Source organism: Apium graveolens, chromosome 2 (genome assembly GCF_009905375.1).
Source record: "Apium graveolens cultivar Ventura chromosome 2, ASM990537v1, whole genome shotgun sequence".
Lineage (NCBI taxonomy): Eukaryota > Viridiplantae > Streptophyta > Magnoliopsida > Apiales > Apiaceae > Apium > Apium graveolens.
In genome coordinates, this window is record NC_133648.1 from 297,745,588 (window position 1) to 297,758,182 (window position 12,595).

At 32.8% G+C, this 12,595-nt stretch overlaps 1 protein-coding gene across 4 annotated transcripts; it reads left to right on the forward strand.

The window, feature by feature from the left end:
- The first annotated feature begins 2,031 nt into the window (after window positions 1-2,031).
- Window positions 2,032-8,219, forward strand: LOC141708635 (tubby-like F-box protein 3). Of its 4 annotated transcripts, none has more exons than XM_074512362.1 (9): window positions 2,032-2,304; window positions 2,433-2,469; window positions 2,582-2,619; window positions 2,730-3,085; window positions 3,946-4,042; window positions 4,988-5,117; window positions 5,195-5,380; window positions 6,241-6,689; window positions 7,967-8,219. In XM_074512362.1, the coding sequence occupies exons 3-8, from the start codon at window positions 2,595-2,597 to the stop codon at window positions 6,680-6,682; spliced, it is 1,236 nt and encodes a 411-aa protein (XP_074368463.1). In that variant the 5' UTR covers window positions 2,032-2,304; window positions 2,433-2,469; window positions 2,582-2,594; the 3' UTR covers window positions 6,683-6,689; window positions 7,967-8,219. The 4 variants fall into 4 exon arrangements, with proteins under 4 accessions (XP_074368463.1, XP_074368462.1, XP_074368464.1 ...); XM_074512361.1 differs by having other exon boundaries at window positions 2,033-2,304; window positions 7,936-8,219; XM_074512363.1 differs by lacking the exon at window positions 2,582-2,619 and having other exon boundaries at window positions 2,033-2,304; window positions 7,936-8,219.
- The last annotated feature ends 4,376 nt before the right edge of the window (window positions 8,220-12,595 follow it).

The following is a 12,595-nucleotide window of genomic DNA, read 5'->3' on the forward strand; positions in this document are numbered from 1 at the left end:
GAATTAATATTATTGATTTATTCGTAATTTTAAGGGCTTAAAAAATATTATAAATAACTTTTACCTTACTATAAAACTAGTAGGAGTTATAATCTCCACTATCTCATGTGTAATTCCATCATATGGCTTGGATCGATATCAGACCTCATTTTTTCGATCATAATAACGTTATTTATTCGACGATTGTGACACTTCTATGTCTTAGAAATCAAAGAAACAGAGTCATATACTAAGATCACAAATTTATCAAAATACCCACAATCACTAATAATCCATAAAAGCAGTTATGAAATATATTTGATTGTAATCTATCGTCCAACATGTTTAATAATTGAGTGGATTATCAAATATCATAGATAATTCTACAATATTAATTGAAAATAATTCAGTTGTATTAAACAATAAAAAAATATATCAAAGTAGATCGAATGCCACATATCTTATTAAAATTATTCTACGCTCCAGAACTACAAGACTACAAGGATATTGAAGTACAACAAGTTTGTTCAAGTGATTATCGTGTGGATGTACATACAAATACCTATTTAATGAAAACATATATTCGAAAAGGCAAATTTTTAAACAAAATTAATTAATAAAGTTTATCCATTAAAAAGATAATATAATTTTAATCATAAAAAGTAAAAACAACGAGGACATAAAAAAGAAATCAGAAGGGTTAAGAATTCTTTCTGTTCGGTCCAAAATCAATCAAGCTGAATAGATCGAAAAATATAAATGTTATTTTCTTGGACTGAACCGAACCAAACTTATCTTATGGACTGGACCTTACCGAACCAAATTGAAATAATTCGATTCGGTTCAATTTTTGAACCAAACGGACCGAAGTTTTTTCCAAAAATAAAATAAATGAAAATTAAACTAAAAATAATAAAAATCTAAAATATCAAATAAGATATAAAGAGTTTTAAGAGTGTTTAAATATAATTACAAATTAAAAAAATATGATCATAATTTTTAAACTATGTAAAATATATATAAAAAAGAGAAACATTTTTCCATTTAAAACTATAAATTGGTATTTACAAAAATGTCATTAATAATGTATATATGAATCTTATAACCTCGGGGAATTACCTAAAGTCATCCTCAGGCGCAGTAAGAATTAAAATTATAGTATTTATGATTTGGTCTATTCAATCCGAAATTTTAAAGAATCAGGTCCACCAAACTGAATTAACATGGTTTGATTCGATTTTTCGACCCTAATTTATTATAAATGGTAGGGCTGTCAAAAAAATTCGAAAAATCCGATATTCGTCCGAAAATCCGCATTCGTATCCGAAATAAAGCGGATATTATCTACATCCGAAACAAAACGGATGTTATCAGTATTCGAATCTGACGATTGCGGATACGGATACGGATATAGGCATATTCGTATCCGATAATATCTGAATCGAAATAAATATATTTTATATTTAGATATTTAAATAATTTAAAAATATATTATATTAAATTTATAGTGTGTCTATGTGTATATATACAAATTTATACAAATTTTATACCTAGGGTACCAATATATATTAAATATTTTGTTTATACAAATTTTATAGACATATAGAAAAAATCATTTGAGTTCAACAATTTAAAGATAACGATTATATTGAAAAGAAGAATAACATTATTTTTTTGAAAAATTAAAATATGATTAAATCACTTTATCTCTTATTTTTATTTTTAAAAAAGAATTTTTAATTTTTACTATATTTTTTAATTTTTACTATATTTTTAATTTTTAATATAGAATAAAAAATCTGATTGAAAATCGGATTCAGATACCGATAAGTATCCTGATAGTATTCGTCGGATCCGAATTCAGATATTATTTTTTAAATTTTAAATATTTCCGAATTCGAATACGGATACGGATATGAATTTTCGGTTCGGATCCGAATATGAAAATAGACAGATTGATATCCGAATTATGCTTTTGACGGCCTAGTAAATGGGCCCCATAGCGAAAAGACCCGGATTGAGATGGACAACGTTACTAAAAACCAATAAACCACTGTATGCTGGCATCCCTCACCGCACACAGTAAAAACCCACACCGCACACAGTAAAACACACACTCACTCACATAGTTCACAACGCCTTGAACCCCAAATGTGTATCGCACCAACTATGCATACATGTTCTTGTATAACCCTTTTCAATTTCACCTTTTAATCCCATTTTCAACTTAAGATTACCCCGAATTAAATCGTATCACGTTTTTCATTTCTGTTTGATCTTTGCTGGTTCCATGTAAATTGAAGGCTTGTTATATCTTATGAATTGGTAATCTTTGATGGGTTTGTTTAAAGTTTTGATCTTTGATGTTTATACTTGTTGTGTGCTTGTAATTTTTATGTTTAGTTTTGAGAATGATTGATATATGTGGTGTATTTCTTGTGTGTTTTTTCTAGGGTTGGAATGTGAATCTTTTTCGAAGAGTAATTTGAGGTGAGTTGTTTTGTGATTTTAGTAAAGATTTGATTTTTATTCGAAATGGATGTGGATTATTGTTTTTAGTTTCTGTTTATGGGGAAGTTTGATTTAGTAATGTTTGATGTAGTTATTGGCTTTATATGACATTTGTGGCGGCACGTAAAGGTTGTGACTTTAGGTTCGGAGAGTGGAAATTTATTTAATTGGTACTATTGGGGGATAATTTACGTTTACTGGTTATATTGAAGTATTTAATTGTTGCTTTTCATGTTTAGGTTGCAAAATGTCGTTTAAGAGTATTATTCAAGATATGAAGAGTGAATTCGAAAGCTTTTCTAGGAAGGGGTTTGATGTTAAATTTGGTTATGGGTCGAAGTCAAAGTCCCGACAGTTGGTTGAGGACAGTTCAGTGCCTGTGGATGCTTTCATGCAGAGTTGTTGGGCTAATATGCCACCTGAGCTCTTAAGGGATGTGTTGATCAGGATTGAGGAATCAGAAAGTACATGGCCTGATCGACAGAATGTGGTTGCTTGTGCTGGTGTCTGCCGGAATTGGAGAGATATAGTGAAGGAAATCGTTAAAACTCCAGAACTTTCTCGTATGTTGACATTCCCGATATCCCTGAAGCAGGTCTGTTTGCTTAGATTGAGGCGATCACTTATTTCATCAATTTCAGTTGAGTTCATATTAAGTAATCTATTATGTCGTTCACAAAATATCTGCTTTAACGATGAGTTTGCTGTCTGGAAAATTCCGACATAGATTTTAAATTTAATTAGGTAACTAAGTTTTAATACTCCTCTTTGAAAAAAATATTTTTTCTTTTATTCGTTGTTTTTACTTTTCACGAAATCCTTAATTAATTAAACATCCTAATGTTAGATATATATTTGCTTCTAAGTTATTTCAAATTGGTAGACAACCTTTTTATTGTTATCTGTTACAAGCATGCATAACCTTTAAACAATGTTTGCAACTAAAATGATCTGTAATCTAGATTAAAAATCCTAAATATGTTACTTTCAACTATTTGCAATTGTCGATATATACTTTAACAGACTTTGATTGCTACACTTTTCTTACACGGATAGGTTTGATTGTTATTATCACAAATAAAAATCTTAAAATACCAAGTACCGGCTTACAAGAAACTGCAATAGTACATATTTAGACAAACGATTCTTGATTAAATATTTTCCATAAGAGGACATGTATATTTTTTCTTGTAAATATGGCTTGCTGAATCAAACGTTTCTAAAAATGTGAGGCGGGTGGTTGACCTAAACCCAACTAATTGTTGTATTAATTGTGTGGATCAGCCTGCAAATAGTATCAGAGCCCACAAACGTCAATACCTTGTTAATTCCAATATTGATATGACTTGCAAGAATAGGATTAAATGAATCTTTCTTTGGTTAAATAACACAATAATATATATTGTATAGTGTTCTTTAGCAGGTGCTAAGCTTGTTTATTTTTTCTTTTTTCAGCCTGGTCCAAGAGACTCACTCATACAGTGTTTTATCAAAAGGGATCGAATTTGCCAAACATATAGTCTTTACCTTTGTGAAGATTGTGAAGATCAGGGTAACTAATATAGCATTGATTGTATTATTATATTTGTTAGATTTTGTTATAATCCATTGGTGAATTTATTTTGTATCCCGACTAAAATGCCAAAATTAGTTAATGGCCGTTGCCACAATTTTTTGAGTGACACTTCTATATATTGTATGAATAAAGATGAGAACTTTGTAGTAGTGAGGGTACAGGTTTTGGATATATATTTTTGCGGTAAACTTTGTCGTCGATATTTTGGTTAAATTGACACGTGTGTGTTAAACATGTTCTTAAAGCTATAAGATGTATTGAAGTGGGGTGGTTAAAGCAGAGATGTCTTGTTAATGTGCGATAGACAAATCCTGAAGTGAAATCTTATGCAATCAAACTCAATTTTTAATTTAATTAGCTAAACAACCCACTTTTTATTCGTTTTTCAGAAGTTGCTTTTCCAAGAACAAAATACACACAAATAAACAGTAACTCTTAGCTATTTTAAATTTCTAGTTTCTTCAGCTGTTGGAGAAATTTGATTTTATATTTGTAGAACAATATGGCCATAGTTCCAACGAGGACCTTAGAAGATCACGATTTTTAAAATTTCCCTTGGCTTTACACTTACTAAAATTGAACTTGGGATATTTTTTATTAGATATATTAAATGTTTGTACAATTTTTTTTATTTGTGTGGGCGGAAAATCTAGGTGCTATTCGACATTTGATTTTAAATAGACAACCTATGTCAGCATAAAGGGGAATGATCCATGTCAGCCTATGGAAACCAAGGTTTCATGATATGCAAAGTTTTAGTAGAATATAAGGTTTCATGATGTGCAAATTTTTAGTAAAAAATCCCTGAAAGACGGGTTCTCCTTTTCTAATTATGTATGCAATATCCACTACTTTATGATATGAAGTATGAAATTGTTTCAAAACTAAACTTGCTTTTTGACAATTTAAATCCCATGGCAGATTTAAATGAACATGGGAAATTTCTTCTTTCTGCGAGGAAGTGTAGACGTCCAACTTGCACAGATTATATCATTACTTCAACACCTATGACAACTCCAAAAGCGAGGGCCGTCTACATTGGAAAGTTGAGGTAGTATGTATTACTAGTAGTCATTACTGACTTTTTTCTGACAATCTTAAACGCTAAATCTAATGTTTATTTTACAGATCAAACTTTTTGTCGACGAAGTTCACAATTTTTGATGCACAACCTCCAAATGCCGGAGCCGGAACTGAAGGTCTTTTAAGATGTCATTCTTCTAGAGTAGGAATGAGACATGTCTTCCCCAGAGTCCCTGTTGAAAGTTATCCCATTTCTCACATTTCTTATGAGTTGAATGTGTTGGGTTCCAGGTAAATTAAGTTTTCACAAAAAATTATCTTATGTGGTAAAGTGTATTGTGAAGTCGCAATAAAGATTAATAAGTCTATTAAGCCTGGGGCAAGGCAATTTCATGGTGACAATCACTTTCACAGTTTTAATTTCATTTGGCTACTTTTGCCAGATGACCACATATATATAGAAGAAACTTTATTTGGTCTATTAGTAAATGTTGAGAAAAATGACTTGGGGGTAAGTTTTTTGATCAGTCAAAAAAATATATTGGGTAGCCCAAAGTAATGTAAGTTGTGATCAAGCTTTTCTTATTAGTCTTTCCTTGTGACCAAGTCTTTCTTGCAAGCCGGGCACTGCTTTCTTTTTTTCTTTAACAGGACAGCTCCTTCCAACTTCAATTCATTTTTCTGGGAAAATAATCATCTTTCTTTATTTATTTTTCTGGACATTTTTCTTACTTTTCAGTTTTTCTTGTGTTGTCAATTTTTTCCTTTTTTGTTTCTTTAATTTATTTTGGCTGCTTATTCTGTATTTTTATCAAAAAAATGATATATAAATATTCTTTTGATCTGTTATTGTTAATGTGTCTACTAATGTTCATGTTTATGTATATGCATGTGTGTGCCTATATAATCTTGTAATCTGGAATTCCTATATTTGATAAGACGATCACCTAGGCTCTCGCTTCTCAATCATTCAATGGCAAATCCTTGTCGCCTTGCCTTTTGCTTTAAATGAGAACAGTACCAAAGTTGATGTAGGAATGGCTTATCAAATGAAGATTGATATCTATATCAAATGATTATAGAAAGAATAAGAAAGATAAAATTACTACCCAGTTGTTACCACCTTAATGCTTACTGACTAAATGAAACAGGGGTCCAAGAAGAATGCACTGTGTCATGGATGCAATCCCCGCATCTGCTATTGAGCCTGGAGGAGTGGCCCCAACACAAATTGAATTTGTACGCAATGTTCCATCCCTCCCATTTTTCAGATCAAAATCAATATCTGGATCTTTGTCTACTGAAAAAGATGGGATACTGATGTTGAGGAATAAAGCTCCTAGGTGGCATGAGCAACTACAGTGTTGGTGTCTGAATTTTAACGGTCGTGTTACAGTGGCCTCAGTTAAAAACTTTCAGCTGGTTGCTTGCGTAGATAGTAGTGTTGTTGGATTGGAGCCAGAGAAGGTTGTTCTCCAGTTTGGGAAAGTGGGAAAAGATTTGTTCACCATGGATTACCAGTATCCAATTTCTGCATTCCAAGCATTTGCCATTTGTCTTAGCAGCTTTGACACTAAGATTGCTTGTGAATGACAAACAGGTGTGTCACTTTCTTTTACTAATTCTGGTGTGTTCTGTCATTTCGTAACTGATATGTTCTCTAGGAATGTACATGGTGTGGTTTCTAGCATTAACCGTTACCAAATCAATACATGCGGTTCGGTACGGTTAATTGCTATTAACTGCCACCAAACCGTATAAAACAGTTTTTCCGGTTTCGGGACCGTTTATCGGTTTCTGTTTTTATTCGATTTTTTATACAATTTTTTTAACTTGTGCGGATTTTTTGTTAGTAATGTGTTGGAAAAAAATTAATAACATCAAGGTCAATTACTATATTAGGTTAACTACCAAAGAATGATCACTTCCAAATTCATAATCAAACAAAATCTATTTCATAAAGTTATGTTTTTATGTATAACTAATATTATCATATATAATAGATAACAAATACAATAGAAATCTATGTTCACAACATTGTTTTCCATCCCATCCTAAAATGCCCTTTCACTATGTTGAGCATTTATATGCATGTTGCGGTTAGCACATAGCTATGTAGCACCCCATCCATTCCAACCCTTAGAGCCATGAATGCCATTTTACTGGTTTAAATGCCATTCTCAAGACCAGATGTATCTTCCAGCAATATGCCTCAAGACTTATCCAACTATCATGCATTTAGGGCTCGAGGATAACATGAGAAATATTTAGCCATCCTCAAGTAATTTTGGAAATATTTGACTTTATTTACCACGTACTTTCTTGATAGTGCAACTACACCCGTAAGCTTGATAGCTGGTCTATCATTATCTGCACTAATGCTTTTAGAATAGATTTTATTTTGGAAATGACGTGGCCTTTCAATGTTCGGGATACCCTTCTCACTGAAACTTCGATTTTGACATGCATTGACGGCATTAGAAATTAGAACGAACTCGATCATTATTAGCTTTCTATTCTATGCTTTCCTGTTCATATATTCAAAGAATAATGTGTAGTTGTACTTTTTCCTATTGATTAATATGGAAAAATGAAATGTAATTTACAACACATACGTAGGTGCACATTATGCACGTTAATACGGTAACACTTGCAGTTTCATCCTCGCGCCTAGAAAAAACTTTGGAATGTGCATTATGAAAGTTCATGATTATCATTGTTGTTGTAACTGATTGGTCTTGTTTCCTACTCCCGATTAGGAAGTGTATGCAGCTTTATTTGCTATCAGAGTTACTTCCACAAACATTTATGTTCTAAAGGTGTAGCTCTTTCTGAAATTGTTGCAGTATCCCAATACTGATATGGTCATACCATTAGGGAATCCAGTTGCAAATCTGTGGCAGTAAAGATGTCCGGTTGTTTCATTCAGCTGTGGATTGAAGTTGCAAGGGGTTTCTCTTCTGTTCTTTCCTTGTGTAAAAACTGCCCTTGTAATTAATATCATTTTCTAAAATGTTCAAGATATGGTTAGACCATACTAGTGAGGATGTTGATGTAGAAGTTACCGTATAGATCTGAATTTGTTTGTGTTATCAGAATATAGAGAAAATTAGACAAAGCTTTAGACAAATCATGCTTTTTATTTATTTTTGATCTGGTAGCGGTATTTATAGTTTTTCACTTCTAAACTCTAATGTTGTGTTTGGTTGGGATGAATGAAAATGGATGGAATAAATGAAATTTGAACTAAAATGTATATTATTGTTCACATTTGTCATTCTGTCCTACATTCCATTCCTTACATCCTAAACTAAAGTTCAAACACCCATTTTGGGAAGTAATGCTCCATTTCTTATCCTAGTCATTTTCTTCACCATTTTTATCACAACAAATTTTCATCATTCCTCCAACTTGTATTATTTCTCATTAGTTTTATTCATTCCATTCCATTCTCCCCAATCAAGCATAATATTTTCAATGGTCTGTGGAAAAGAGAACTACGTTGCTTATCACTATGTGTTTTAGTTTTGAACTGAGTACTGCAAAGTATGAAGGAAAAAACTTGGTCCTGAATTTTATCCAATCCAACAATCCGAAATTCCAAATGTACAATCAAATGTCGTTAATATATTGTCTCTATCATGGCCTCTACCAATCTTGCCAATCTAAGCAATGGAGTACGGAGTTTAATCCAACCAACCATACTCTGGCAACTGAAATGCATCATCTTTGCTCTTCAATCAGCACCGGACCTACTGATGCTATTATATGGGATGGTTCCAAAGACAATGCGTCTATTTATTCTATCTGGAAATCTTTTAGATTGCGTGAACGTGGCTGGACCTCAATCAAACAGCGTTTCCTTTCTCGGGACAGAATGGTTCGCTGCCAAGGAGAATCTCATTGGTACAATTCGTACGAGAGAAGCTGTTTAACAGTACTGTTTCTAAACTTAAAGCCAAGGAGATATATTACCCTTCGGTCTATGCTATCTCCTTTTATCATTTTTCCACTTCGAGTGGCATATAAAATTCTTATTTAGCAAAAAACAAATCTTCTATTATATAATACAAAATATTATCAATCTGTTGGAATATTCCAAAATAGAAAGTTATTGGGACGAAGAGTATTATATGTCATTTAGTGACTAAACGTACACTGCCGACATAAATTTTCTATATAGCATGACTTAACAATTACATTTCTAATATATAAACATATTAAATAATTAAAAATTGAATTAATAATTATTTTATGTTTAGAGTGAATGATATATACCACACACACATAATCACTTGTATTTATTTTACTTTCCAATTATTAACATATTACAAATACCATTTAATAATGAAGTGGCAAAATATGTATACTACCATAATTTATTACTTCCTACGAATGCACCATTGCAAACATACCTCAGTCACTCGTGCTCATATGCATAAATAAATAAATTATTCATCCATTACATAACAACATAAAATATATTAATTAACAATTATAACAAAAATAATTTCAATTAACACAATCTAGAGTATGCCCGTGCATTGCACGGGCTACAAAGCTAGTTGTCGTTAAAATTGTAAATAGTCAAGAATCTCCCCTCATTCTCAGATGAATCATGAATGTTTATCTGCATATTCCGCTGTTATCCCTTAATTTGTCTTTTGGAAAAAAATCCCTAAATTTTATGTTTCTCCATATAACTATGGGAACTGTATTCAAACTTAATCTCCGTTTCCAAAATTGCATTATTAGAGCAGCTCCAAAGATGGAAAAATTTTAAGTGAAAGTTTACGTAACATGCTTTAATAATAATAACAATTGTGGCTATATCGAAGAGTTTGGAAAGAATTCGGGAACAAAAGGACTCGTGATTCTTCTGAATAAAGAATTTCACCTCAGAAGCCATGACGCCCCAGGAAAATCGGGATGATCATTAGGCCCGAGATCATTAGTCTTTGACATCAAAAGGGTGCTAGTTCTGACAAGGCGATCCCTGTGACGGCCTCAACCCCGGGGTCAGGAATTGACGTCATCCACAACACAAAAACCAACATAAAATAATTCATTTCAATGGTAAAATATAATCACGACCCCTCTTATCAAGATCTTTTCCAGGTTTAAGTATGACTTAGGTTATAATTACTACAAAATTAACTCATTACAACCACCTTGACAATACTATCTTAATACAACAACTCAACTGACCATTTTTGGTCTAACACAACTACCTCAGAGGAGCCTGAGACAGAATGGACTGGAGCTCTGCCCTGATTACCACGGAAAAATCTCCTAGGTATCTCCAATACATATATAAAATATTTTGCAAGGGTGAGCAACCAATTGCTCAGCAGTACCATTATATGAATAATAATCAAAAACAGTTTATGATAAACATTTATAGGAACATAAATCATAACTCGTTTATAGAAAACAAGTAAAGTAAGTAAAAACAGATAAAAACTGATGAACACTGGATATCAATAGCTAGCATGCTCTATAAAACATCTCATTAATTGTGCTGTATAAATACCAGAGTTCAATTTTAGCATGTTACTTTCATTTTCAAATCTTCCGTTCCATTACAGGAACTATAAAACCATTTGTCCCGTTACGGGGACCATAAAATCATTTGTTCCGTTACGGAAACCTCAAAATCACTTGTTCCGCTACGGGAACCTCAAAATCACTTGTTCTGTTAGGGGAACCTCAAAATCACGCTCATATATAAAAGTATTGGATGATCCCTGGTGAGACGGCTGATCAGGCTTTCTCCATAGGACAACTCTATCTTGGTCATCCTATGAAACTTGTTCCGGAACTCAGAGACTAGCTAGGTCCCTGTCACGCTGGGCTGGTGGTTATAATAGGGTGCGCAACCACTTCGCCTCTTACGCTATCTTCCTGGCTGTTACGGGCCCTTATACACGCTCATCCAATTATCTGATCAATTTTATCCAGTTTTCCAAACCACTTACCTATCTCTTTTCAAAACAATTCTATCACAGCACACTTTCCAAAACATTTTTCATTTGATTCAAAACTTAGAGATAAGTATATTTAGAAGTTACTTTTCCCCCAAAACATCAGTTAACAAAATCGATTTGAATCACAGGGGATACGTAATTTAAAAAGTTCTGTTCCAGTACGTAATTTAAATTACCAATTATTTATATATTACTGAACCATAAAGATATGGTCAGGGGTACTTGCCTTGTAGAGCTTTACAACTATTTCTGATTGACCTTGAACTGATTTGGGCACTCGGCTTTATTGCCTTACCATTTGACTACCCTGGATCCGACCTCGACATTCAGGCCCTTCAATTGGAACCTTGCGGAGCTTGTCGACTGATCACTAGGTTATCTTTAGTCCAGTGCCAACTCTCGGGCCTTCCGACTAGAACCTACAGAGTTGAAATACCCTAATTTAGACATTCGATTATGCTTGACATATCAACTCTATCAATCCTACCCAAACGATAACAATCCTGACTCGTAAATATACGCATTATAATAACACACACAAAAATTAGGGTTCACGTTCTCGAAAATCGGTTCGGCGTTCACTTTCGGAAAATACGTATACTCGTCATTTTACAAAATTAGGGTTATTGGTTTCGGAAAAATATTTCATCACAACATATAATTAAGTTTCGTATAAGATATATATATATATATATATATATATATTCGCTCGACATCCCGATAATTACCGGAGACTCTCCCGTATTTCTGTAATTTGGTTTTCCGGAAATCGGGTAGCACTTCCTTTATTTATCGGACTATCCCGTCGAACCACTTCGACGTCAAATCAATCAACCACAATCGAAACAACAACCAACATCCGTAAATTCCTAAACGCCATTTCAATATAATTATTAATTGTGACGCCCTCAACCTCGGGGTTAGGAAATGAGGACCCACACACCCTTAATCTAATATTTAAATAAGCATAAACCCCGATAACTACTAACAGGATCAAACAGGATAAAGTATGAGACAAGATTACAACTACCAATCATAAAATATAACTTACAACCCCAAAATAATTTTAAATATACATAGTCGATCTCGGCTTGGAACCGATAGATAACCCATTGTATCTTTACAACTTTCTGGCTAAGCGCTTTCTCACTCAAAAACACCACTACCTGCTCTGGCAACCGGAAGCCCTCAACACGGTAGGGACCACCAGGTACGCTCTTACGAGCAGTGCGTGTAATATTCGGGATATATCGTGTAATTATTTTTGCTATTATACAATTATTATGTGTGTTCAGTATATATTCTGTGAGTTAATTGTTAAGTGTTACCTGTACTTGAATATTCAAAAATAATATTAATTGAGTATTTTAATTTTTATATGTCCAAAATAAAATATAGATAATTGTCATATCTTCCTAATTATTTTTATGTTGGTTTATGGATTTATAAGAATCATATGAAATTTCTAAAATCTTTTTCCGGGTAATTAAAATCTATTTTATAAAAACGGGAACCAATC